This window comes from Phyllosticta citriasiana (genome assembly GCF_038021145.1).
Source record: "Phyllosticta citriasiana strain CBS 120426 chromosome Unknown IWZ02scaffold_21, whole genome shotgun sequence".
Classification (NCBI taxonomy): Eukaryota; Fungi; Ascomycota; class Dothideomycetes; order Botryosphaeriales; family Phyllostictaceae; genus Phyllosticta; species Phyllosticta citriasiana.
Genome location: NW_027117298.1, coordinates 265,819 through 291,499, shown reverse-complemented (window position 1 = coordinate 291,499; position 25,681 = coordinate 265,819). Strand labels below are relative to the sequence as shown.

The 25,681-nt window shown below is 55.7% G+C and overlaps 12 protein-coding genes across 12 annotated transcripts; 5 read left to right on the top strand and 7 right to left on the bottom strand.

Annotated features, from left to right (window-relative positions):
• Window positions 1-551: 551 nt before the first annotated feature.
• Window positions 552-1,099, top strand: IWZ02DRAFT_386963 (DUF636 domain-containing protein; the record flags this gene model as incomplete). Its single annotated transcript, XM_066765508.1, has 2 exons — window positions 552-627; window positions 744-1,099. The coding sequence occupies 2 exons, from the start codon at window positions 552-554 to the stop codon at window positions 1,097-1,099; spliced, it is 432 nt and encodes a 143-aa protein (XP_066617803.1).
• A 449-nt stretch (window positions 1,100-1,548) lies between these two features.
• Window positions 1,549-3,814, bottom strand: IWZ02DRAFT_152960 (uncharacterized protein). Its single transcript, XM_066761954.1, has one exon. The coding sequence runs from the start codon at window positions 3,649-3,651 to the stop codon at window positions 1,768-1,770; it is 1,884 nt and encodes a 627-aa protein (XP_066617802.1). The 5' UTR covers window positions 3,652-3,814; the 3' UTR covers window positions 1,549-1,767.
• A 198-nt stretch (window positions 3,815-4,012) lies between these two features.
• IWZ02DRAFT_386752 (putative leukotriene A-4 hydrolase like protein) lies at window positions 4,013-6,110 on the bottom strand (the record flags this gene model as incomplete). The annotated part of the gene is made up of 4 exons (XM_066765491.1): window positions 4,013-4,630; window positions 4,677-5,739; window positions 5,824-5,952; window positions 6,028-6,110. 4 exons carry the CDS (start codon window positions 6,108-6,110, stop codon window positions 4,013-4,015), a joined length of 1,893 nt encoding a protein of 630 aa, XP_066617801.1.
• A 406-nt stretch (window positions 6,111-6,516) lies between these two features.
• IWZ02DRAFT_465419 (uncharacterized protein) lies at window positions 6,517-9,254 on the bottom strand. The gene is made up of 4 exons (XM_066768456.1): window positions 7,931-9,254; window positions 7,318-7,858; window positions 6,920-7,260; window positions 6,517-6,867 (listed from the first exon to the last, which is right to left on the bottom strand). The coding sequence occupies exons 1-4, from the start codon at window positions 8,927-8,929 to the stop codon at window positions 6,805-6,807; spliced, it is 1,944 nt and encodes a 647-aa protein (XP_066617800.1). The 5' UTR covers window positions 8,930-9,254; the 3' UTR covers window positions 6,517-6,804.
• Window positions 9,255-9,567: 313 nt separating this feature from the next.
• Window positions 9,568-10,918, bottom strand: IWZ02DRAFT_152886 (putative nuclear protein export protein Yrb2). The gene is made up of 3 exons (XM_066761951.1): window positions 10,515-10,918; window positions 9,912-10,461; window positions 9,568-9,864 (listed from the first exon to the last, which is right to left on the bottom strand). Exons 1-3 carry the CDS (start codon window positions 10,600-10,602, stop codon window positions 9,615-9,617), a joined length of 888 nt encoding a protein of 295 aa, XP_066617799.1. The 5' UTR covers window positions 10,603-10,918; the 3' UTR covers window positions 9,568-9,614.
• Window position 10,919: 1 nt separating this feature from the next.
• Window positions 10,920-12,535, top strand: IWZ02DRAFT_152892 (galactose-1-phosphate uridylyltransferase). The gene is made up of 2 exons (XM_066761952.1): window positions 10,920-12,154; window positions 12,212-12,535. Exons 1-2 carry the CDS (start codon window positions 11,221-11,223, stop codon window positions 12,436-12,438), a joined length of 1,161 nt encoding a protein of 386 aa, XP_066617798.1. The 5' UTR covers window positions 10,920-11,220; the 3' UTR covers window positions 12,439-12,535.
• IWZ02DRAFT_152884 (ergosterol 28) lies at window positions 12,410-13,495 on the bottom strand. The gene is made up of 2 exons (XM_066761950.1): window positions 13,063-13,495; window positions 12,410-13,010 (listed from the first exon to the last, which is right to left on the bottom strand). Exons 1-2 carry the CDS (start codon window positions 13,123-13,125, stop codon window positions 12,624-12,626), a joined length of 450 nt encoding a protein of 149 aa, XP_066617797.1. The 5' UTR covers window positions 13,126-13,495; the 3' UTR covers window positions 12,410-12,623.
• A 1-nt stretch (window position 13,496) lies between these two features.
• Window positions 13,497-14,627, top strand: IWZ02DRAFT_152909 (uncharacterized protein). Its single transcript, XM_066761953.1, has 2 exons — window positions 13,497-13,675; window positions 13,729-14,627. The coding sequence occupies exons 1-2, from the start codon at window positions 13,544-13,546 to the stop codon at window positions 14,584-14,586; spliced, it is 990 nt and encodes a 329-aa protein (XP_066617796.1). The 5' UTR covers window positions 13,497-13,543; the 3' UTR covers window positions 14,587-14,627.
• Window positions 14,628-15,095: 468 nt separating this feature from the next.
• Window positions 15,096-16,845, top strand: IWZ02DRAFT_465399 (BAR domain-containing family protein). Its single transcript, XM_066768455.1, has 6 exons — window positions 15,096-15,198; window positions 15,282-15,354; window positions 15,423-15,505; window positions 15,558-16,155; window positions 16,211-16,342; window positions 16,429-16,845. Exons 1-6 carry the CDS (start codon window positions 15,164-15,166, stop codon window positions 16,459-16,461), a joined length of 954 nt encoding a protein of 317 aa, XP_066617795.1. The 5' UTR covers window positions 15,096-15,163; the 3' UTR covers window positions 16,462-16,845.
• On the bottom strand, window positions 16,846-18,293 carry IWZ02DRAFT_410649 (uncharacterized protein). The gene is made up of 2 exons (XM_066765716.1): window positions 18,185-18,293; window positions 16,846-18,126 (listed from the first exon to the last, which is right to left on the bottom strand). The coding sequence occupies exons 1-2, from the start codon at window positions 18,242-18,244 to the stop codon at window positions 17,167-17,169; spliced, it is 1,020 nt and encodes a 339-aa protein (XP_066617794.1). The 5' UTR covers window positions 18,245-18,293; the 3' UTR covers window positions 16,846-17,166.
• Window positions 18,294-18,474: 181 nt separating this feature from the next.
• IWZ02DRAFT_485857 (MRC1-like domain-containing protein) lies at window positions 18,475-22,961 on the top strand. Its single transcript, XM_066769235.1, has 2 exons — window positions 18,475-21,847; window positions 21,909-22,961. The coding sequence occupies exons 1-2, from the start codon at window positions 18,580-18,582 to the stop codon at window positions 22,790-22,792; spliced, it is 4,152 nt and encodes a 1,383-aa protein (XP_066617793.1). The 5' UTR covers window positions 18,475-18,579; the 3' UTR covers window positions 22,793-22,961.
• IWZ02DRAFT_465394 (bleomycin hydrolase) lies at window positions 22,962-25,340 on the bottom strand. The gene is made up of 5 exons (XM_066768454.1): window positions 25,080-25,340; window positions 24,933-25,021; window positions 24,480-24,881; window positions 23,435-24,330; window positions 22,962-23,379 (listed from the first exon to the last, which is right to left on the bottom strand). Exons 1-5 carry the CDS (start codon window positions 25,213-25,215, stop codon window positions 23,367-23,369), a joined length of 1,536 nt encoding a protein of 511 aa, XP_066617792.1. The 5' UTR covers window positions 25,216-25,340; the 3' UTR covers window positions 22,962-23,366.
• Between the last annotated feature and the right edge of the window lie 341 nt (window positions 25,341-25,681).

The window sequence follows — 25,681 nt, the reverse complement described above, 5'->3', positions numbered from 1 at the left end:
GCAGCCCCATATATCGCCATCCAAAAACCTCAGCGGACCGGGAAGAGGGGCGGCCCAAGCCCCCGCAGGCGGGAACCCTGGCAGCGATCATTTGCGGGGTAGCTCCTTCAGCGGTTAACTAAGCAGAGAGCTGGTTACCTAAGACGGCAACAGAAGCCAGAATAAGACAGGGATAGAGCTGACAGAGGCTCGTCCGGATGAGGGGAACGAGAGGGGGCGGGGCGCGGTGGGCCAATGGCCAGGCCGGCGAAGAGGCAAAATCGGGGCGGGGGAGCTGTGGATAACGCGGTTGCGAGGGAACGGGGTGGATAAGATTGCTCCCTGGGTAGGAAGAAGTCGTGAAGTCGGTTTGCTTTTAATTCCCTTTGCTTTTTCGCATGCGTCTATCCTTGTGGCCTTGTTCTAACCGTCCGCTGCCCTGCCGCCCAATAGGAAGGGCACTGTCTGTCCGTCTGCTGCGTCTGTCTGACTGCGTGCGCCGCTTGTTTAGGTTTGAAGAGAGGGAGAGCTGCTTGGAATAGACCGGCAACATGTCAGATCGCTTGGCCAAAATGTCTGCTCAGTTCAGCGCTTCTTCCGTCACCAAGGGGAGTTGTATGTGTGGCAACATTGAGTACGAGTTCAAAGGTGCGTGTCTTCGACGACGCTCTCAATCAATCTCAGCACCTAGTGCCTCCTTCGCGCCCTCCTCTCCTCTCCCATCATGAACCCCAAGCTGATTAGCGGCCGTCCATCACGCACAGGCGAGCCCAACGGCACAGCCCTCTGCCACTGCGTCGACTGCCACAAGTGGACCGGCGGCGCCTACACGTCCAACGTGCTGGTGAACCGGTGGAACTTCAAGACGACCAAGGGCCACCCCTTCACCTACGACGCCAAGGGCGCCTCGGGCAAGATCAACCGCCACTTCTTCTGCGGCAACTGCGGCAGCGGCCTCTACGCCGAGCTCGAAATCTTGCCCGACCTCACCATCATCAAGAGCGGCGGCCTCGACGGCGGCGCAAAGGACCACGCCATTGGTATCGAGTTTTACGTCAAGGATCGCTTGCATTATGTTAAGCCTGTTGATGGCGCTGTTCAGGAGAAGGCTTTTGGTTAGGGGATGAGCGGGCGTTGTGTGTGTATGTGTGGTGTTGTTGGCTTGGTGGGCGGTTGTGATTGGCGTTGCGGAAGGGGAGAGGAGCATGAGCGCAGTGGGAGCATGAGCGCAATGTGAGCATGAGCGCAATGGGAGCATGAGCGAGCGTGGTCAAAAGTGGGCGGAGTTGTGAGTGGCGGTTGTTTGACAAATTGGCTGTCCGGTGCTGCGAGTTGAGGCGTAGAGAAAGTGACATTTGCTGAAGGCAGCTGGGAGTCTTTGGGGTTGTTGCTGGACCCTCCTTTTGCGAGATGTCAGAGGCGGTAAAATGTCAGCTTGAAAAGTGCGGTTTGGATTAATCCTTTTGGATCGCAGACTTTGCTCTGTGTGAGCAGCTCGCTTGTCGAATCAAATGTCTTTACCGCGACGTCGCTTCTGATCAATGACTATTCACCCAGTGACACCTGGGAGACTGTGATGTGATAGGTCAAAAGATGATATCAATAGAGGAGAGCGGATGAAGTAACGAGGGTAATTGCATCAGTCATGACGAAATCCACCGCGCCGGAACCAGTCTCCCAGACACTACACGCCCATGAAGTAACGCGACGCCATCTCCCACCGGACCCTACATGTAGCAAACGAAGAATCTACACCTAACCGCGTGCAGTCCATGATGATTCAAGCACCTATCTCCACGGACTGCTCGCAGCGCCATTTTCCGCGCTCACGCTCTCAAACTCCATCTCCCACTGGTCGATCTCGGCAAACTTCCGCGCCATCTTTGCCAGCTCTTGTCCGTCATCATCACTCTCGTCATTGTTCCGCTGGTCCGCATCTTGGCCCTCTGCGGTCTGATTTTCCTTGTCTGAGAATACTCGTGAGCGCCCGTAAGTCATGCTCGGCCGGCCCGCTCCACGCTTCTTTTGTGCTCCCGTTTCACCACTTGCTTTGCCTGTCCGCCTTGTCGAGTCTGCTGCTTGCTTTCCCTGGGCCTTGGTGGTCGCCTTGCCGCGTTGGCGCGGTGGCGGGTCGTGCAGGAGCTCGTCTTCGTCTGAACTCAGCTCCTGGACTTCAATGTTGCTGCGGTGGTTGCCATGGTCGTCGTCTGAAGCTGGGCTTGGAATTTCAAATGGATCTTCAGAGTTGCCGCGGTTTCGTTGAGGTCTGCGGCGGCGAGGAAGGAGAGATGCGAGGGCGGAGGTAGTAAGGGTGCGTTGATTGTTGGACTTAGGTTTGGAGGTAGAAGCTTTGCTCGTTGTCGCGCGCTTGCAAGTGCGGACAGGGGTTTTGGAGTCGTCGTTCTCCGAAGCTGAGGATGATGAGTCAGGATCATCTTGTGTAGCTTTGACGCGCTGAGCTTGGCGGCGAGAGCGGCGATGGGTTGCGGCTTCTGGGCGATCTTCAGGCTCCTCTACATGAGTTGAAGAGCTTGTAGACTTGGGCGGCGCTTGTGTCTCGCTGTAGATTTCTGGCGTCTCTTCGCTGGGTCCTTCCTCGTGGCCTGCAGGATAGTCTTGAGTATCCGGTACACGCTCGGGCAGCTCGCTTGCTTCGCTGTACAAATGCTCTGAGCTTGCCTCTGGCTCCACCGTGTAATTTTGGGAGAGCACAGGTGGGGAGGACGCCGGCACCTGAACCTCGGACGTGTCGTTCTGCTCAAAACCCAACTCTTGAAATTTGCGTTTCCTTGAACTGCTCGTCCTAGTCTCGCTGCTACCTCCCTGACTTTTCCGGCTCTTCTGAAGGTGCAGCGGCGTGGATTCGTGATCTGGCTCAAAATCCCCGAGGCTGTAGTTGAGCGTGAGATCCTCCGTGTCATCGTCGTTGTGATCGTTGTTCTCGACGTCGCTTGTCGCGCCGACCATTCGCAGGATGCTGTGCTGGCGTGGTCTACGCTTGAATTTGGAGAGCGCAAGTACCGAGTTCTCAGCCATTGGCGTGCCCTGCGCCTTGACCGCTGACGACGGCACCACCTGGCGTTGTCTGCCACGCGGAGGAGACACTGGCGCGACCGCGGGCGACGATTCATCCGTTTGGCCAACTCGCTGAACCGCTCCAGGAGCTGGAGATTCCACAGCGACCGAGTCGTCTGCGGACGCGCCACTTGTCCGCTTCTTCTTTCTCGCCGCGAGAGCAGCAGCAGCGCTGATCGGTGCGCTGGGTTGTTCGCCAGTCTCCTTCCCCTGCACCTCTTCCATCCGTCGCTTCAAGGCCTCCAATGCCTGCGTTTGATTGTCATTGCGTACAACCTTCCTCCCAAGTCTCCCTCTTGGTCGTGCTGGCGCCGGAGTCTTTTGAGCAGGTGGCGACGGCTTTTGGACTGGCGCGTATTCTTCTCCCAACGCGCCTGTCATTGTATAATCCTCCTCTTCCTCCTGACCGCGAGCTATCCTGCTGTTGCGCGTGGGAGCTCTGACGCGTCGCGCATCGCCATCAATGACACCGTCAAGTTGAGGGATGTCATCGCGCACAGGAGCGCTAGAGCGCTTGTCAGCTTTTGATGTCGCGTTGGAAGCGGCTGCGGCGCGTGTGTTGCGGGTTTGCGCTGCGCGGGTGCGCTTGGGTGGCATTTTTGCAATTGTTGCGAGCACGTTGCTTGAGGACGAAAGCGATGAAGTTGGAAAAGCTATTCAGCTAGCTGGCCGGTGGAAATGGGGCGTGGTCGTGCAAGATGTCGTAGGTGGTATATTGCGAAGTAGCATTGTTGTGATGGCTGACGCGCACAAAGGACGAGCTCGGATTCGCCAACCTAACGCCTGTCACGTGTCAAGTCCAACGCAAGCTCTGATTGGCCTATTAAGAAACATTGACGAAACAGAGTCCTCTGAGCCAGGGGAACGAGAATAATTCGCGTTTCGTATCTCATTTGACTGGTCTATTTCATAATTTTTCGACAACGATGCCGATTCTCCCATGGAAATCCGGTCCATCCTACTTGTCCCCAAACAAGTCCTTCTCGACCATCGCCCTGCAAATCGGGTGGTAAAACTCCTTATTCTTCTCGAAAGTCTGCACAGCCAACTCCCTGTCGGCCTCATGGAGGCCTCTGTAGAGTGGTCTCACAAACTTCATGCGGCCAACGCGTCCGAGCAGGTCCGAGGTCGGCTGGTACACGCTTTGGGCACGCGCTTTTAGGCCAATAACAAAGTAGCGGCTGACGAGCTCGACGTTCTGGCTGCGAGCAAAGCCGTACTTTTCGCCCATGAGGTCGACGAGGTTGACAGGGAGCGTCCTGTCCCATGTCTGGATCTTCTCGAGGAACACAACGCACTGGTTGCCGGTCCAGGACGCAATGTCGTCGGCACTGGGTATGAAGCCGGGGCTGATACCCAAGGCGAGCGCGTACCAGCGGTCGGCAAGCTCGTAGCAGACGCGGACGAGGGAGTCGTCGAAATCGGGCTTGGGCGGGTAGCCGGGGGCGTAGAACCATTGGTCCCAGTCGAGGCTGGCGAGCTTCTTGCTGGCGTCGGCGTCCGAGGCGAAGAAGCCGAGAAGAGTCGACTTGAAGTCGTACGAGTCTAGCGACTTGAACTTATAGGTCTTGAAGTACTGCAAAATGTGAGTTTCCTGCTAGGGGAGACTAAACGAAACTTACGTGAGGAATGAACTTGTCCCACTTCTCCTTGCCCACGAGCTTCTCGAGGTAGTAAAGGAATACGAAGCCCTTCTCGTAAGGAACAGAGGAGAAAGCGTCATCAGGGTCTTTGCCCTTCAGGTCTACGACCAGCTTCGTGAATTCATGCTCCGTGCCCATCCTCTCAACCGAATCCTGCAGCGCCTTCCATCCGATGATGGCAGAAAAGTCACGGTGTGGCTCACCGTGGACGGCGGCCTGGATTCTTCGCTCGAGATAGACTGTCCAACCCTCGTTCAGCCAAAAGTGCTCCCAGCTGGCGTTACTAACGAGGTTACCACTCCAGCTATGAGCCAGCTCGTGTGCAATAACATCGATGTTTTGCTTGTCTCCACTGATGATCGTGGGAGTAGCAAACGTGTAGATGGGGTTCTCCATGCCTCCGTAGGGGAAGGAGCCGGGCAAAACGAGGACATTGTAAGTTGTCCATGCATATTCATACACGATCTTCTCGGCTGCTTCAAGGAACTTTTCCATGTCATTCTCCAGCTCCCACTTGCACCCTCCGAGTTCCTCCGGGCCAGTCCAGACGGTGCTCCGAGGACCAATGGAGGCGCTAGCGAGGTCTCCGGCAGCAATTGCGAAGAGATAGCTTGGAATCGGGATTTCCTGCTTGAATGTATACAGCATCGTGGCAGGTGATCCATCCTGAGCATGGTGGAAATCTCGGGTGCCTGTGGGCAAACCGCTGGCGAGAACAGGCAGAGGCGATCGAATGTTGAAGTCCACCGTCGACTTGACGTCGGGCGTGTCCTGGCATGGAAAGATGGACCTAGCGTGGATGGCCTGACACTGTGAAAACATGTACGGATGCTTCTTGTTTGACGTTTGCTCCGGCGTTAACCATTGAAGAGCGGTGCATTTTTCTGTGGTCCTAAGAGCAATGTCGACTTCGACAAGCTTGTTCTTGTCGACACCCTTGTTGAGTTTGATGGAAAGCGGGCTGCCATAAGGCTCGGTGCGGGTCGAGATGTCCCACTTGGCCTTTTCGCCATCAACTTTGACATCTTGCACGTCAATGAAGCTGAGCCGTGGTTAGAATCATGGAAACCAGGCTCCAAATGAGAAGGATATTTAAGACCAAAGGGCTTTGAAGAAATATTCTCACCTAGTATCCAACACGATCTCTTGCGACTCGCCATTCGCCAGGCTCTTCAAATGCAGCACGACATTACCAAACAACCTCTTTTCCGCGAAATCAATCTCCAGATTCGCAATAGTATGCGTCGTTATGAAGCTAGTTTATCAATTAGAATTCTTTAATGTGCAAGGATAATCAAGAATCAGAGATAAAAGCAACAAAGAAACTCACTTGTGGTAGTTTGCCAACGTGTTCGGATCCCTTACTTTCCCCACTGTGATGCCCTCAAGGCCATCCTTGCTTCCCGTGACCATCGCTGCGGCGGACTTGGCTTGACTGCTTGAGGAAGAAATCGAAAAAGATCTGAGGGATGCAGATGTGCTCCGCGGTTGCTGGATGGTGGAGCGGCCGGATGGTTGTGATGCTGGCTTGAAGAAGCGGAGGCGAGGAAGAAACGAGGTGCGGAGTCGGTGCATTGACTCCACAGTTGGGTCGCTCGATTCAGCTAGTAGAGCGGTAAATATAAGCTAGAACAATCCAAAAACGCTTGTAGCGAAGCTCAAGAGTGCTTTGTTATGACTGGCAACTTGCTGCGTCTGCAGTCGTGAGTGGAGGTAAACGATACCGGGCCGGGGCGAGGCGTCTTCTGATTGGTCGACATAGAAAGTGTGTTTAACACACCTCACGTGAGACGACAAAAAAAAGTGAACAAGAAGGCAATGTGAGATGAAGTAGTCCATCGATAAGGTATAATGATAGCCACGGAGCCAGTACCGTAGAGGAGATCAGTCCAAGGAGTTTCAAAGTTACTATTTACATCCACGGTCGCCTCCGTCTGGACCCTCACTGTCCATCACTTTCTATTCCCCTCGAAGGGTGCTCTTTGATATCGAATGATGCTTTGCTCATCAGAGAGGCTTCTAACATGTTTCGAAACCAACATTGCTCTTTGCGACTCGCTAGAGCGCCTTTGTCCAAGATGAACCCAAGAAGCTACGGAAATGACGTCTACATCTCCTCCTGAAGTTCGCTAACCTGGTACCACAGAGCCTCGGCGTTGGCTTGCTTCATCTATGGCATGATCAGGAATTCGTGCGATCAAGTCAATTTAGTTTAGACATACCTTCACTTGAAGAAGCTCGATGCCATTGCCTTCCATGGTACCCATGAAGAAGACGTACCCGTTGGTGGGCTTGCTACCGTTGGGGATACCACCAAATTTCAGTTCTTTCTGGATCGGGGAGTTCAAAACGACACGGTGGGATCCATCGGCACGCATGACGAAGCGAGCCTTCTTTGGGACCTTGGCCTCCTGATCCGCGCGGGACTGCTTCAAGACATTGAGCTTCAGGTTGCCGATTCCACGCTCCTTCCACTCCTTTTTGTCGTCGGTCACCGTGACAAAGTTGAAAAGCTTGGCGCGGCAGCTGAAAACGGTCTCCTCATCTTCCTCTCCAGTTTTGACTTGAGTTGGTTGTGAGATTGCTGTTCCGTGGTCCTTCTGTTGTCGTGGCGACTTACCGTCTTGCTCAAAAAACCTTTCGTCCTTGGGTTCTTCCTCGGAAGTGCTGAGAACCTTGTCTTTGTCTCCAGAGCCTTCGTCATCCGAATGTGCTTCTTCGTTGCCCTCTCCAGGAGCGCCAAAAGCTTTGGGTTTCTCGCTCAGGCCAACGATCTTGGGACCACTGCCACCGCCAAAGCTACTCAGCTTTGGTCCGCCTAGAGCGCCAAATGCTGAGGCAGCAGGCGCGACAGATCCGAAAGATGACTTGCCGTCCGAGGATAAGCTACCAAAAGCAGAGGTGGTGCCGCCCGAGAGTCCAGTAATGGAGGGTTTTGCTGGCGATCCACCACCACCAAAGACACTGGACGTCGGCTTGGCGGTGGCACCCAGTGCACCGAATCCCGAAGTGGAGGATGAAGCCAGGGCACCAAATCCAGATGCCTTGAAGGCACTCTCAGAGGTCTGGGGTTGTGGGGAAGATGTCGAGGACTTGCTTGCGGCCAGCGCGGCGAAGGGAGATGCGGCGGAGGTGTTGGAGAAGCCGCTCGATTTGGGAATCTGCACATATGAGCATTCAGATCATCCTTGCTATCGAGCAGTGGCACTTTGCACCTGTTCAGGTCAACTTACATTAGTCTCGGCCTTCTTCTGTGGCTCTGGGTCTTTGGGAATGTCGGCTTCAGGGCTGTTGCTTTCGCGATGCTTCTTCAATTTTGGTTGCTCATCAGCCGTTACTTTGTCTTTGGCTTCTTTCTCTGGAGGAACAACAGAGACCTTGGACTCCTCATCCTCAAATTCCTCACGGTTGCGCTTTCCCTTGGGGCTCATGAGAGGCTTCCTGTCCGAGTTTTCGGACGAACTGGGGGTTCTGGAGTTCTTCTCAGCTCCATTCGATTCCGTCGTGGGTTCGTCCTTTTCGCCAGACGTCTTCCTGCGCTGAACCTCGGGTTTGTCAACTACATTTGAGTCGCGTGAGCGTTTCCGGCTTGGCTTTTCGACCTTTAAATCCCTAGACTCCTCACCGATGTCGTCAAAGCTCCTTTTCCTGCGATTGCGGCCTCTACGCTCTCCATCGGAATCATTCGGCGACTCGGGTGGGGCGTCCTTGGAGGATTGCTGAATTTCTGTCATGGGCTCATCGGCATCTGTCGATCGCGCTGGAGGTGCGGTGATGGTGGTATTTTTCAATTTCTCTCGCACAGGGCGCTCGGAGCCTTCGTTGTCGCTGTTTCCTGCTGGAGTTTCGCCTGGTACGAGGGCAGATGGCTTACCCTCAACAACCGGCGGGGTGTTGTGGCCCCCAGACGGACGCGCCGCTTCGGACTTGGTCACCATAATGTTAAACCTTTCCCAGTTGACGAGTCGATTGTACGTCCAGAGTTGATCTGCAGTCGAAATGGATGCTTTTCGAGCCGTTCCCGTGGGTGCGGCGGCGGCGGCGCAAACGGGAGAAGTGGCGGAGAATGGCGCAAAATCCTGGCGCCGACGCGTTAGACAATGTTCTCTGAGAAGAGGAACACAGTTTACGTCTCCGACCGTTGCTGGGGTGTAGCCACAGTGGTGGAAGAGAGGCTCACTTAGAAAAGCAGGTGACGAAGCCGCGGATAGCCCATGCGATAAGATCTGCATTCAATAATGTGGGGATCGGGTGCGTCTGTCCGAGAGCTTGGGACGACCAAAAGAAAATCGGAGGGCGCTCAGGGTCTGACACCAGGCGGCCTGTTCAGAAGCGCTGTCGGATTTGCAGTTGAATAAGGCGCAGGGAGCGTCACCGGACGGTGTTTGGATGGACTTTGAACAGCAGCGACGGCGGTGACGGTCGATTTCAAGAGGCGCACAGTCGAGTCGGCAAGGTCGAGTAACACAAGACCGAAAAAGACGTGTCGGAGAGGCGCCAACTCAGAGATCAAAGCCGTGGCGGCGCTGGAGGATGAGAGTGTGTTGTTTCACAGAGCTGGCGGTGGGGTCGATGCTACTCGACCGGGGGACCGCCTCTCGAGCGAGCCGCCGTACCGCTCACCACACGCTCTGCCAATGGCTACCAGTCGGCCATCGCACACATGTATACTCCAGTCTCTGCCTGCATATCGGATTCGCATTTGTCGATTCATTTTCCGCACCGCGTGGCGCCAGCGCAGTTTGCCTGCAGCTCTACCTAGCTTAGTACACTCTCTCCTTGGCCATTGCCTGCCATTTCCTAAGCACCCTCCCAGCCAGTGATCCCCAATCCTCAGCTCAAGAGTCCTGCTCCTCAAACAATGTTGGGTATTTATAGTACAGCTCGCATGAACAAAACACGGAATTCCCAAGCCCATCAACTAATAAAACACAAGCAGCCCAGACTGACGTAGAAGACAAAGAGCGGGTACACTGCTATTCCCACGCGGTTTCGCACCACGCCTGAGCCTCCTAGAATGCTGATGCCGGCTGCCAGGGACCACGCCACTAGAGCAATGTAGACAGGTATCCGAATGATGACGGGTGCGTGGAAAGCGCTCAAGATTGAAGCGATGACGAGCGGGAAGAGCGTGTAACCGATGATGCAGACGGACTGCAGGAAGGAGCTGAAGAAGGTCAGAAGCGCCCCAAGCTGGGGATACTGTATACGCACATGCTGCCACCCAAGAGCTTGATCTGCAAAGTCACGGCGGCCTCTCCTATCCAGACCATGGCGAAGACACCAGAGAAGACCAACGACTTTTGTTCGTCGCGCGCAGGCCGAGAGAGAAAGAAGCTGAGCAAGAGGCAAAAGACCAAAGGGCCCCAAAGATCCCAGTCACGGAGACCCTCACTCATACTGCCGTGCAGCACAGCGTCCGCATCTGGCCAGCGCCCCAGAACATTTCGCAAACCATTGGCTTGTGCGCCAGTCTCTCCACGCTCCTCAACCCCCATGCCGCTTCCTTGTTGCAACATGCCACCCAAGAGGTACTTGGGCCAAAGCACCTGCTTCATCTTGTCCCATACTGCAAGCAAATCTCTTGACAGCGTCTGCCATACTGTTTCGTCGATGGTGTTGGTAGGGGCGCGGCGGTCTTCGCCAGGGATACTGGAGGTGAGGTAGGATTGCGTGTTTTGGCTCGACTGGGACTTAATGTTGCCAGTCAAAGGAGCGCGGTCAGACGTGGATTGAATGGGGTCGTCGAGATCGTCGAGTGTGGCTGCAGAGCAGTTGAGCTAGCTTTCGACCATGTTTCCGGATGCGGATACCTACCATCGTCAGGGTCTATCATGTGGTCGCGCTCGACAGCATCGTTGTCGTAGTTGTCATAAGGGTTAGCTGAGGTGTGAGGAGCCGCCATGATGGCCTTTTTGGACAGTCAAGGAGAATTATGACAGATGAAATGGAAACGCGCAACCAAGGTGCTTCAGCACACGTAACTGTCTGGCTGATCGGGACGAGGAAACTGCCAAGGCCGACGACGCGGCGGAACGATTGGCCGGGCGGAGCGGAAGATGGAACTCAAAGCTTGGCCCGCGTCCGCGTCCGGGAACCTGGAGACTGCCGGGGCCGGGGACAATGCCCCTCGCACGTCATAGGCTGCTTGAGCTTGAAGCTTCCGTGACTGGAAGTTTTGAGTTGCATCCGATGGCCCCATATCTTTTTTGCTTTCAATTCCAACAGGAGGCACAGTCTCAATGCGCTGAATATAAACTGACCAGCTGCCTGCTCCTTTCGTCCTGTTTGTCCGCTCTGCAACTCGGCCGTCCAATCAACCCCGCACCCCGTCCGAGTCCCGCCGATCACGCGGTGCTAGTGGCTTTTCGATGCGACTCAACGCGGCGGCGTTCCTACGCCTTGTCCCCATGATTACCTGGCCACATAAGGCCCATATCACCAGCCCAGCTCTCCTCTACGCGAGATCTTTCCCTCCTCCTTGTCGTCCATCACTCATCTCACTCGTTGCACCCCTCGCGCAATGCCCGAGGAAATTCTCAACGATATATCCCACAGGAGATTCAATCCCTTGCGCGGCAGTTGGATTCTTGTCTCTCCTCACCGCACGAAGCGTCCATGGCAAGGCCAGCAAGAAGCAGCGCGCGGAACCACCCTCCCAACTTACGATCCCTACTGCTACCTTTGCCCTGGGAATAAGCGCGCTCAGGGCGACACAAACCCCCAATACGAATCGACCTTTGTCTTCGTCAACGACTATTCTGCAGTCAAGGAGGAACAAGCCGAATACGACCCCACTCCTGAAGATGGCAGCCTCGAGAATCGCTTCCTCAAAGTCAGTCCCGTCACTGGCAAATGCTATGTCATCACCTTTTCTCCTGCGCACAACCAGACTTTAGCAGACCTCGAGCCCAAGCAAATCCTCCCGGTTATCCAGACCTGGACCAAGATATACACTGCGCACCTGTCTCCCTCCAATCCTCTTGCGAAAGTCGCCGGCGCAACGACGATACCACCGACCGGCCATGGCGAGGGTGCGGCTCGGCCCAAGGAGCAATTGCGCTACATGCAAATTTTCGAGAACAAGGGCGCCGCCATGGGTTGCAGCAATCCGCACCCGCACGGTCAAGTCTGGACGACAACTGGGTTGCCGGAGGAGCCAGCATTGGAATTGACGCAATTGCAAAAGTACCGCCACGAGCACCACGGCCAGCACATGTTGGAGGACTACGCACGGCTGGAAGCTATCAAAAAAGAGCGTATTGTGTTTGAAAACGATGCATTTTTGGCGTTGTGTCCTTGGTGGGCGGTCTGGCCTTACGAAGTCATGATTGTGAGCAAGGCGCATAAGAGGGCATTGGTAGACTTGTCGGCAGAGGAGCGCTTGCGTCTGGCAGAGGCAATTGCAGAGGTTACGAGGAGATACGACAACTTGTTTGAGACGCAATTCCCCTACAGTAAGCTTCACACCGCCAATTTCTATCACACAAGTCAATGAAAGATGACAATTCTAGGCATGGGTCTCCACCAAGCACCCTTGGATGGTACCGAGGAAGAAATCGAGGCCAGCCACTTCCACATTCACTTCTACCCTCCCCTTTTGCGCAGCGCAACCGTTCGCAAGTTCTTGGTTGGATACGAGATGATGGCCGAACCGCAACGCGACATTACACCTGAACAATCAGCAGCTAAGCTCCGTGAATGTGGAGGTGTACTCTACAGGAAGCTCATGAAGCAATGAGACTCGAAGAGCTGGAGTAGACCACGTTCGTATAGATCTATCCAGGTATCCTGAATGTCTAAATATTTCGACTCGCAAGAGCCGTCAAACTTATGTCCCAGCTCGACGTAATATGCACCTTGCGAAACAAAATTTGTTCTCGGCAATCTTTCCCGCTTCTCTGTGATCTTTCTCATGTCCCAGCTTCAAGCCTTCACATACGCGCCGTACTGAACCAACATCCACACGGTCGTCGACACGCTGACAACCACCGGCGCCGCCAATCCCTTATTCCACTTCACGCTGCCAAACAGCAGCCACTCGCTGCCAAAATGCCACATGGCCACAACATTGGTCAACAGCGCCAACTGATACCAGCTAGCCTCATGGACATGGTAGCTGGCGTACAGCCGCACGAGGCCCTGCAACAGCGTCCAAGTGCCAAAGGTGCGCGAATGCAATGGTGATGTGAGCGACGGGTGGGCGGCGCCGGGCGGCGGCTTGACGCGCGCGTCAGGCGACATGTAGACCTGCGCGGTGAAGTGCAGCGTGCGGTAGGCTTGGACGAGATTGCCGACGGCGGTGATGCCGATCTGTGAGGCGGGGGTTAGAGGAGGAAGATGAGGGGCGGCGGGGAATGCGTACGAAGAAGAGCCATTTGGGGAGGAGACCTTCGGCTTGCGGGAGGTAGGAGAGGAGTGACGACATGGTTGCTTGTATGGGCGATTGGCGAGGGCGGCTCAGATGTTCTCGAGCATCGTAGATGGCGGTTCAAGGACGGTGGAGGAGACGGACGCCTAGGGGAAGCATGCCGGGAGGGGAAGTGTGAAGGTAAGGCGAGATAGTCGTGAGTGGTGAGAGCTTTCAGTTGGTCAAAGCTTCGTGGAGGTGAACACGGAAGATGGCGGGCTGCTGGCACGGTTTGGGTTCAATTGAATTGGATAACTGTCTGAGAAGCTCGGGAAGTTTTTGCTACGCCAGATTGAACAAAATCCGAGCAGGGATTCCGTGACGCTTCCAGTTTGAAGGTGTTGGTGTGCTCGGAGCTGGACCCTGGCCCAAAAAGTTCCCAACCCATCCTGCAGTTGTTGGCATCTCTCAACATCAACATTACCAGCAACCCGTCATGGCCGCTTTCGACAACGTCCCGCAGCCTGCCGTCCTTGGGCTGGCGGCCATTGGCGCTGGCTACGCCCTCTTCAAGGTTGGCAGCTTCGTGCGGCTTTTGCTCAGTCTTTTCATTTTGCCTGGTGCTTCTGTACGTTGCCCAACAGCTCACCCGTTGCCAATCCATCTAACCTCTCCCGAAAGCTCTCCAAGTTTGGCGACAAGGGCTCGTGGGCTGTCGTTACGGGCGCCTCCGATGGCATTGGCAAAGAATATGCGCTCCAACTGGCCCGCAAGGGCTTCAACGTCGTCTTAGTGTCCCGCACCGAGAGCAAGCTACGCTCTCTCGCAGCCGAAATCGAGGCCACGCACAAAGTCCAGACACGCATCCACGCAATGGACTTTGCGGCCAACAACGACACCGACTTCACCGCCATCTCCCAGCTCATTGCCGACCTCGACGTAGCCATCCTCATTAACAACGTTGGTCTCTCGCACAGCATCCCTGTGCCCTTCCTCCAGACTCCTGCGGACGAGATGCGTGACATCATTACGATCAACTGCCTCGGAACACTCAAGGCCACTCGTGCCGTCGCCCCCAAGCTCGTCGCCCGCCGCCGCGGCCTCGTCCTCACCATGGCCTCCTTCGGCGGCGTCATGCCCACCCCGCTGTTGGCGACCTACTCGGGCAGCAAGGCCTTCCTGCAGCACTGGTCGACGGCTCTGGGCGCCGAGCTTGCCCCCGCCGGCGTCACCGTCCAGCTCGTCCAGTCGTACCTCGTCACGTCGGCCATGTCCAAAATTCGTCGAGCCAGCGCGACCATTCCGACTCCCAAGGCATTTGTACAGGCGGCTTTGGGCAAGATTGGCCGTTCTGGAGGCGCGCAGGGCGTTGCGTATACTAGTACTCCGTTTTGGAGCCACGGTATCATGCACTGGGCTATTGGTAGCTTTGTGGGCATTATGAATGGTGTTACGCTCAAGTTCAACAGGGATATGCATGAGTCGATCAGGAAGAGGGCGCTGAGGAAGGCGGAGAGGGAGGGCAAGAAGGTTGCGTAAAGGAATGTTTCAAGCTGTTCAGAAAAGCGGGAGAGCATCCAGTAGGTTTGATCTTTGCACTCGTACCTATCCTAAGTAGCAGAAGATAGTGTTGAGCTACAGTCAAATAGCTTCAAAGCATCTATAAATAATTCAAAGAGCTTTGATTAGCAGAGTTAGAAAGCCGCAAAGAGAATTGGAGCATTCTTGCTTTCCTACGTAGGTGATGATAGCTCAGCAAAAGATGAAGTCGGTCGGGCAGTGAATGGAACAACACAGGTTTCGCAGAGGACTTTAATGAGACTGGTGGGTGAATTGCAGGCTGGTAACAGAGACCACGGGCCGCGTAGCATGAATATCTGCACAGGGGACCAATGCGCGCTGGGCGGATACCTGCGACGATAAAACGGCAGAGGTTGTAATGAGAGACTCATGGCTGGAGGCGGAGCAGCCCAGCTGACTAGCCGAAGTGGGAACGCGGGCGTGCCTGCTGCAGCCAGGGTCACCGGCCTGCTGTCCACATGCTGACGGGAACGCCAACACCAACCCATCGTCAACTACCTGAGATACCCCTCGAGCTCCAAATCCCGACCGCAAAATGGACAAATTCCAGTCTTTCGGCAAGAACTTCTCGTACGTCACCTGTGCGCGCCAGCATTGCCGATCACTCCGACCACCTATGCCAGTATCGGCGAGTGACTGATCGGTGCCTACAGTGCCTCATTCTCCCCCTTCGCCGCGCGCACTCAGCAGTATGTGAGGGAGCAGCTTGGACAGGCAGATGATAAGGTACGAATGCTCTGTGACGCAGGAACAGCGCTGCAGGGTCCGAGCTAAGGTAGCTGACGCGACGTCAGACCCAGCTTCCGCCCGACTACATTGAGTTGGAGAAGCGCGTCGACGCTCTGAAGCAGGTCCACCAGAAGATGCTTCAGGTCACGTAGGTTGCCTGATTGCTTGGGGACCGCCGATTCCCGCTCACGTCCCCGCAGCTCGCAGTATACGAACGAGGGCTACGACTACCCCACGAACATCCGCGAATCCTTCAACGACCTGGGCCGCACCGTGTCCGAGAAGGTCACCCTCCTCTCCTCCGCCACCTCCCCTGCTGAAGCCCAGGCGGCTCTCACTGCTCCTCCCTCGGCGAAGCCGCAGCCCAAGACCTTTAACCACGCAATCGCCCGCGCTGCCCTCAACAGCTCGACAATCCTGACCCAGGACCACGGCAGCAGCGGCGAGGACCCGCTGGCCACGGCTCTCGAAAAGTATGCGCTTTCCATGGAGAAGGTCGGCGAGGCGCGCTTGGCCCAGGACATGCAGATCCAGAGCCGCTTCTTGGCTGGTTGGAGCACCACCCTGAACACGAACCTCATGTTTGCGGCTCGTGCTCGCAAGGCTGTTGAGAATGCCAGACTGAACCTGGATGCAACGAAGGCACGGGCGAAGGCTGGCGGTGGCTTTGCTCTGCCCGGACAAAAGAAGCAGCAAGGTGAGGAAGAGCACATTAGCGAGGAGGCCAGGGCCCAGATTGAACAGGCCGAGGACGAGTTTGTCGGCCAGACCGAGGAGGCTGTGGGTGTCATGAAGAATGTAAGTCAAGATTGGGGTTGGGCGCTCGAAGATTGTGCTAACCCATCATTCACAGGTCCTGGACACCCCCGAGCCCCTTCGCAATCTTGCAGACCTCATTGCTGCCCAACTCGAGTACCACAAGAAGGCGTATGAGATCTTGAGCGAGTTGGCTCCCGTTGTTGATCAGTTGCAGGTTGAGCAGGAGGTGCGTCGTCACGATACTTATGAGGCGTGAAGTTCCCGCGCTCTCTATCTTTGTACATCAATGCTGATTCATTGGGTTTCGAGCAGGCGAGCTACCGCAAGAGCCGCGAGGGTGCTTGAGCGGCAGGCTGATCACTCAGATTGTTACGGTGCGGCATTGATTGAGTTTGCAGTTCCGGTGCACTTTGACTTGGGCAGGAGAACGACTAACTCGTGCTTGGAGCACTGTGGAAACCGCCTTGAAGAATGGCCCGCAGCAACCAACAACAAACACTTTTTACCTCCTCTTTGTCAACTTTTTTGCTTAGATTCCTTACGAGTGGCAGGAAAATTAGTCTGACTTAGGCTACACTGCATTTTGGACTGAACGGTCTCTTTTACTAAAGGAGCAAATGTTTCCTCTTCATACGACACGTCCTGGTTGAGGATCTCTTCCTCCTGTTCTCCTTTAGTGATACGTAGGTATGGATAAGTTGGGTCATGGATGATTGAATTGACAGAGATATTGTCTGCTCTTGCGTGAAAGCTTTTCCAAGACGTCTTCGACCGACTTCCTGGTAGTGGCCTCAACAACTAGCTCCGTGAACTAAGACAACCCAAGGCCACCCTGCGGACTCCTTACACCATCGCGCCAGACCAGATGAAGACCAACCATATGCTTTTGTGTTTGCTCTTCCAGCTGCCAAGTCACGACCTGACGCGACTGGCATCTGTTGCGGAAGAGCCTCCGGCTTAATCAAGTCGAAAGATCGCCGGTGACTGGGATGGTATTTTCCCCCCAAAAAAACTGGACATTGTGGAATTTGTTTCTCCCCCCAGCGCTACTCAATCTCTGCTCTTCTTCTTCTTTTCACTGCTGCCCTCCTGTTCGTCTTTACGCTTGCGCTTCTTCTCCTTCTTCTTCTTGTCCGAGCCCAAGTCATCCTTTGGCGCGACAAACTCCTTTTCGCGCTCTTTCCGCTTCTCCTCCATCTTGGTCTTCATGGCATCCTCTCTCCGCTCCTTTTGCTGGCGCTCCTTTGCCTGCTTGCTCAAGAAATACTCGCCACTCTCAATCTGCAGATCGACCTTGCTCTTCTCCTGTGGCGGCGGGAAGGGCGTGTACGTCTTCTTGGTCTTATCGGTGACCTTGAAGGGAGTGCGGCGCTTGGAAGTGTGGCGCTTCTTGAACTGGGGGAGGAAGCGGTCCCAGCTCTGGCCGGCGAGTTCCGGGTCCTTTGCCAGCTCGCGCTTGATCATGAGCTCCTTGATGTGGTAGATGGGGTGGATGTTCGCCATGCAGTCGTCGACGACGCGGCGCACCTCCTTGAGGCCCTTGTACGGCCCCATGGCCGCCACCGTGCTGCCCTGCACCAGGATGTAGCAGCCCGTCAGCAGCTCCAGCGCCTTGAGCGTGCTGCCCTCCGGCCCCAGGATGCGCTGCCGCCGCTTCACGAACCGCTCCTTGTTGCGCACCTGGCTCCGGATCTTGATGATGTCGCACGCCGTCCCGTCGTCCAGGATCTTGACTGCTTGCGGCGCTGGCACGCTACGTGCCAGCAGTTTGATCAGATCGCGCGCCTTGAGGATCGCCGCCGGGTCGTATGTCTTGCGCGTCGTCTTGACTGTCATCGATCCCTCGACCAGGTCCAGCGTGCACGCGATGCCCAGCTTCTCCAGCGACCGCGTGATCAGCGGCCATGCTTCGCGCAGGTACACTTCGCGATATTTGGGGAACAGCGTCGCGAATGACGATTCTTCGGCGAAGCTGCCGCCTAGGTTGTCTTCCGGCTTGAAGTCGTCGATCTAGACTGGTTGTTAGAAAAGCTGTTTGAGGTCAGGTTGGAGGCAGGCCGCTGCTCACCTTCCACTTGTCAATGTCATCCGTGTCCCATGGTTTCTCTACATTGTGTGTCGACGGCATTTTGAGGGGTGGTGCTGCGTGCGCTGCGGCGTGTTGTCGAGTGTTGCGGCGGCGGCTTGGAAACTTTTGGATGGGCCGGGCCCGGCGCATCGCGTAAAAATGCTTTTTTCGCCTAAACATGCCACCAGTTTCGAGCTGCCCCAGACTCAAATCCCATTGGTCAACGCGACTGACGCGCCGGGACTACGCCTTTCGCGTTGAGCTCTGCATCACATCCACCCGCAACCTACCACCTGCCCTCCCCATACCCAGACAAATTTTCCTCCCATGATTTACTGATTATTTCAATATTCCCATCGACCTAGGCGAGCATCGACGAGCAGCCATCCGCCACAATGTCTGCCGCATCGTCTCCCAATCGCTCGCGCGCCTCCTCTGCGTCGACCTCGCCCGCCTCACGCGTCGCCAAATCGCCCATGGAGCTCACTCCGCGCAGCAAAGTTAGGGCCATGCTCGCCGCTGCTGGCATGAGTGATGACTCTGACGATGACGATGTACCCGCAAAAAATGCGAATGCTGCGCCTTGGAAATCGGCCGCTGCTGCACCTGCAAAGCCCGCGTCTCCGCACGCGGCTTCGAGTGATGACGACGATGACGATGACGACGTCGTTCCTGTTAGAAAACCGGCGGGCAAGATGGCTGCGAGGATGCTGGCGAGGCGGCAAGAGCAGTCTGCGGATGAGGAGGAGGAGGATGATTCATACGCGAGAGTAAAGCGCATGCTCATGTCTGGCAAGGACAAGAAAAGGGAGGCACAAACCTCGGCCTCAACAGAAAATGTGGACGCAGTCTCGAGCGCAGAGGAAGAAGAGACACAAAACGATGTAGTCTCCAAGCCGGCTACAAGGAGAAGGAGTGCGAATTCTCCCACCTTCAACTCTCGTGCCTCGTCCCCGGGCCTCTTTGTATCTCCCGTTCGACCCTCCGCCGCCGAACCAGACTCGGACGTCGAGATCCACAACACAAAGGCAAAATCAAAGCTGGATGAGCTTGTCGCCCGGAAACGTGCCGAGCGCAAGGAACGTGAAGCTGCCAAAAAGGCCGCTCGCGAAGCAAGTCGTCGCAAATCCAAAGCCAACCAGCGCGCAGAACGCGAATTGGCGGGCTCAGAGACCGACAGCAATGACGACGAGGAAGTTGGAAAGAAGCTCACGCAACAAAGTCGGCCGACAAGAAAAGCGAGCAAGAAGGCTATCGAGGAGATGAACAGGGAGACGCAGAGGATGAGCAGAATGATGCAATTGACGCATCGGGCCAAGACTAAGAAAAAGTACACGACCAAGGACCTGTTTGCCAAGTTCAATTATGGCCAGCCCAAACCTGCTTCGGAGGACACGCCGCCGTCTAATGATACGACGAATCCGTCTTCAGACTTGGATCAGAGGGGGAAGGAAACGCCGCCGACTAGTCCTCCAAGCATGGAAGACACCCAGGGCAAGGACGCTAAGCAGAACACGGATATTGACGACAATGGGTTCCGCCTCGATACCGTTGTTGATATTGGTTTGAACGCTGGCGAAGAAGACGACCTACCTGATCTCGGGAAGCTCTTGTCACAGTCTAGGAGAGTCGACAAGGGCAAAGGGAGGGCTGTTTCTGTTCAACCCCTCGAAGTTGGTTCTGCTCCCAAAACTGATGAGCAACAACCGCTTCCCGAACCTAATGTTGTTGTTCCAAGAAAAGAACAAAACCCCAAAGTCTTCCGCGTCATTCCTCCTCAACAACCTCGGCAGCTTGTCGACAACGAAGATGACGACGATCTGGAAATTGTCCACAGCCGCTTCCCCGTATTCGACAATCTACCCCTGCGCAAGGCCAAAGAGCCTCCGGCTTTTCTGGCTCTCCGCCACCTCGCCCATCTCAATCACGACGAGAACGTCGACCGGAAGGGCCGCAAGACCATGACTGCGGGGGAGCTGCAAGCGATGTTAAAAGCAAAGGCTCGCGAGCAAGCAAAGAAGGAGAAGGAGGAGAAGATCGAGCAGTTGAGAGCAAAGGGCATCTTTGTCCAGACTGAGGAGGAGCGGGAGAGGGACCAGCTGGAACTCGAAAACTTGCTTGAGAAGGCGAGGAAAGAGGACGAAGAGCTGGCAAAGAAAGAAAAGGCCGAGAAGAAGGCCGAAGGCGACGCAGATGACCTTCCTGACAGCGACGATGATGAGAGCTACGTCGAGGAAGGCGAGGGCGGAGATGCGGTGGAGCCGGACTTCGAGATGTCTGGGTCTGAGGATGAGAACGAAGATGAGGATGAGGAAGAAGAACCGGCTGATGCTGGTGGCCTGCTTGACAATGAAGCTGGCGAAGATGAGGATGAGGACGAGGAGATGGCAGACGACGAGGCTCCTGCTGAAGCTGAAGTCGAAGCCATGGATGAGGGTTCGGATGAGGAAGACGAGTCTCTCCGCACAGCAGCACCCCGAGGACGAAGACGCGTCGTAGACGATGACGATGAAGAAGAGACCCAAGCGCAGCCCTCAGCACCTCAATCTCAGCCTCCATCGACGCAAGAGGAGGCCATGGCTGCCTTTGGCTTTGCTCCCGCCCCTCCACCTGTTGGCCTCTCACAGATGTTTGCCGGCACCATGGCTGATCCAGAATTCCAAGCGCCCCACGTTGCAGCTGTGAACTCTCAACAAGATTCGCTCGATTTCCTCCGAAGCATGCCCTTGTCTTCCATTCCGGGATTCGACGTGGGCATGACGCAGGCATCTCAGCAGAGTGTCGTTCGGGACAGCCAACCTACTCCATCTCAGACGGCAGAGGAATCTGGACAAATCAAGCTCGGCCTTTCTCAATTCCCCTCTCAACCGGCTGACGATGCGCTTGTCCCAAGCACCCAGATGTCGGAAATGCCAGACCCGACTCAGGATGGTGGCTTCGATGTCTCTCGCACTCCGGGCAGATGTACTCACAGAACGCCAGCGCCATCGTCGGCTGGCGCAAACGGCTCTGGTACCACGGTTGCCACGGTCATTTTGCCTGAGCAAGAGTCTCCTGCTGTGCAAAAGAAGAAGGGCCGTCTGCAGCGTGGAAAGCTGAACACGGTCGAACTTTCCGACGTTGATCAGGACGACCAAATGTCTGAGGCGGATGATCAATCGACTGTCCCAGAATCCGAAGTAGAAGAGGAGGATGGGGACTTCAACATCGACCGTTCTGCCTTTGATGTCCTCCGTAGGGGGGCGAGGAGGGCCAAGAAGCGCGCAGAGGCTTTCGACAAGAAGAACAGCGCTGCCAAGGACATGGTCTACGAACAAGCCGAAGAATCAGAGGATGAGTATGCTGGACTTGGTGGTGTCAGTGACGACGACAGCAACGACGAGCTCGATGACGACCTCAAACAGATGGTTGTTGACGGCAAGGTGGATGTAGATGAGCGTCAATTGGCTGCTTTCTACGCCAATAGAGAACGGGCTGAGGACGAGAAGCGTATCGACAAGCTATACAAGGACATTACGAATGGCGGTTTGCGCAAGAGACGGGGCGGCAACTTTGATCTGAGCGATTCGGAGGACGATGGCGATGAGGTTAGGCGGAGGAGGCAACGCGAGTTTGCCCGCATGCGCAAGGTGTTGATGGAGGACGAGAGGATTGGCAAGATTGGTAAGTCACCACTCTTGACGCTGGACCATTTCATTCATCGTGTGTGCTAACGGTCTTCCAGCCGATAATCCAAAGAAGCAGGCCTTCCTCCGTGCCATCGAAGACCACGACGACGATGATGACATTGACTTCCTTGATGCGCCCGGCGACGACTCCCAGACGCCGATCATAGCAGACTCTCAAGAGAATGCCGCAAACGTGGAGCAGCAGACCACTGCCCCGGCAGAAGCTGGCCCCTCGAACCCCCTCAAACGCAAGTCCCCGTCCGCACCAGACAGCGAAGACCAGCGACCACCAGCCCGTCTCCGCCGCACCGCCGCCAAAACGACAATGCCGCCACCCATGCGCAAGCCGACGACGCTTGCAGAGATCCGCGAATCCGTCTCTTCGCTCATCGACGAGCCGTCGGTCCAAGAAACAGACGTGTCCGACTCCAATTCGGACGCAGGCGACGATGGACCCGCCAAACACAGCACCAACACCACCACAAGCGGCAGCGACACTGGACACACGGCTTCCCGCCGCGCCATCAGACCCATCGTCGACCGCCTGTCGCTCTCGCGCTCCTCGACGGCCGCCGCGACGGCCGACACTTCGCAACCCCTCGCCTTCCACGCGCCGGCCAGCTCGACGCACCGACCCGGCTTCCGCGTACCAACACTCCTCCGCCGCGCCACAACCAACCTACCAACCACATCAACCACGTCGGATGCGAGCAGCGGAAGCGGAAGCGGAAGTGCTGCCGCCGCAGCTGCCGCCGCCGCAGACGTCAGACGCGGCGGCAATAAGAAGAGTAGTATCCATTACCAGGCGCGCGAGGCGGAGCGCAAGAAGGTCGTTGAGGCGGCGGAGAGGAAGAGGAAGGAGGGGTTGAGACGGAAGGTTTGGGTTGGAAGGAAGAGTGGGCTTGCTGGGTATTTGGGGGCTAGTGGCGGCTTTGAGTGAGAATCACAGCAGCCGTAGCCTTGGGTGTGTGGGGTGGAAGCAGTGGTGGAGTGATCGTTTTTGAGCTTATTTCGCATCTTTCTGCGGTTGTTCGTTGGACGGCATGGCATGGGAGGTGTTGTTCGGCGTTTCTTTGGGGATTGGGTTTGGCTGCGTTGCGTGGAGATACCATCATCGTTAAATCATGAGTACTATTTTTCGGCCAAGTCACAGTGCTATCTACGTCGAACATGGAGCGAACATAGTTCATGGCCCGCCACAGCTTTCAGTCGTTAAGCTTTCCTCGGTAGTGGAGTCGATCCACCGCATGCCCTGAGATTCGCAGGAGAGCGTCTACAAGTCCTGTCACAAGAACATGGTGCCTGATATCTTCATCGAGGCATTTCACCGCCAGAAACAGGTCTTGGGTACGGTGGGCTCGGGCAGTCACGAAGAAGCAGAAAAAAAGTAAACGATCAAGATTCCTTCAAGTCCGTTCCGAAGAATCAGACAAGAAAAAAGGTGGAGAAAAGATCATAATATCCCAAAACAATTTCCGAACAATCTCGCCATGCCGTCATTCCCAACATTCAAATCAAGCCAACGCACTGCCGACGGTTAGCAACCGGTGAAAACGGCACTGTAGGGCAGGAAGAGACTCACCCCATCGGATCCCACAAATCCAAAACCTTTGGCTCCTGCTTCAAAACGTCACGCACCTCCTTACTGACCACGCTCGGGTCGATGACGGCCTGATAGACGAACTCGTCCATCCACTTGTCGCTCATGACAAAGTAGCCATCGGTACCGGCGGTGGCGCTCCAGCTATTCTCGACGCGCCAGCGGACAGGCTCACCCGTCTTCTCGTCAAGATGCACGCCCGTCAGCACCATGGCGTGCGTCATGGCGCTCTCGCCCGTCATGAGGCGCTCGGCCTTGGTGAGGGCCAGCTTCGTGTTGAAGGCCAGCTCGTAGTCGAAGAGTGCCGTGTCCATGATGCCCTTGGACGAGTCTGAGTACTTGCCCACGTCGGAGCCGAAGAAGACGGGGATGCCGCGCTTCAGCGTCTCGATGATGGCGCTCTTGATGGCCGCGTTGTCCACGTTTACGTATGTCACGGGACGTCCGCCCCAAACGTTTCCTAGGCGGTTCACCGTCAGTAGCGTGTTGTAAGCATTTCTGGGGTCGTTGACGAGACTGAACAGGCGGTGGACGTCTGTGCCGCCGCATGCTTTGACGGTGCGCGAGTCCGAGAGCTCTTTGGCAAATTCGGTGGGCCGCGCTTGGATGTTGTGGTAAGCGCCGTCCTTGTCGTAGAATTGCCACTCGAAAGCGTTCTTGGGTGAAGGAGGAGGCCCCAGCATGAGGGTCAGGATGAGGTGAATCTCTTGCATCATTTTCTCTTTGACAGAACCGAGGGAAGCGCGAGAGCTGAGGGAAGGAGAAGAAGCAAGTTTGCGGAGGCGAAGGCCATGCTCGCGGAGCTTTGTGGTGATGAGGCGGTTCAAGAGCGAGGAATTCATGGCGTTGTAGGCGTCAGGGTAAAGCGATTGCGGGACCTGCGAGATTAGCACCATTTCGTCGCTTTTGAAAGCTACAACACGCCAATATCGAGTTGAGGGATCCAAAAAATGGCCAAGGAAACACCGGCTTTGCTCGGGGTGCTACCGCTTCCTGCTTCAACATGTAGTCCGGGATGAAAACTTACCAGGCCATATTTCTCGACGAGGTTGGCCACCATGTCCCACTGGCCACCGTCGCCAACGGGGCTGGCGAGGAGAGTCTGCAGCAACCTTCCATCCAAGGGCTCTTCCACTGTTTGCAAAATATTCTCCAAGAAATAATTTGCCTTTTCTATCTTGTCCCAATAAAACAGATATGCCTGGCTCAACTCGAACTTTTCCAATTTGTACTTCTTCATGATGGCGACCCGGAAAACATTCGTGGAGGCAAAGAGCCAGCAACGGCCAGAGGCACGCTGGTTCGTCACCGGGCTGCCCTCGACTGGGATCTTGACGTTGAAGATTTGCGTGTCTCCGATGACCGTGGAACGGCGCTTGAGTATCGAGTTTGCGTCGTTGGCCGTGAAGGCGTTCAAAGCCATCAGGTTCTGTTGAAACAATCAGCTTCGTCAAGTCTCTTGTCAGGTATTCCCGCGTACCTTGTCATCTTGCAAGACCTCCCTCTCCCACTGGCCGATTTTGTCGACTGAGAGGGTCTGCTGGTGTTCCGACAGCTTGTACGTCGGAGCTGGCGGGTTCCCTGTCAGCAAGGCTGTGGTCCATGCCGCGATTTTTGGGAAACATACGAGGGCCATTCTCAATGTAAACATAGTCTTTCTCTGCGATTTCGCGTTCGCTCCTGAGCTCCAAGGCGCGGAGAGCCTCGGACAGCTTCTCTTGAGCACAAGCCTCAGGCTGCTGCTTCGACTGCGAGATGCCCATGTCGGGAGGGACGCGGCGTGACGGTGGTCAAGTTGTTGGAGTCTGGGGCACAGCGACCTGTGTTCAAGAGAGACAACAGGTGAAGGTTAAGAGACGTGTGGAGAAGGACTCGTGATGGGTGTTGGGCTTCCACTTGCCACCTGCCACCTGCCACCTACCTTGATGGCTCGAGATAAGCTTATCACGACGATCCTTGCCCCACCCAACCGCTCCGTCTTGACTACCCTCACACCCTCGTGCGACCTTGACAATTCCCTCGTCCCATCGCCTTTCATTCTTTGTTCTCTCCCGCCATCTACATTAGCCTCTGTTTCATCATGACACTCTGGACGGAGCTGTGAGCAAGGCTTATACCCACGGCAGCGAAAGTCAAGTAGACTCCAGGACGGGAAACGACCTGGCGACGACACATGCCTATCCATTCCCTGGAAGAGGCCTTTCCGGTACCTTGAGTGCGGGTTCAAAG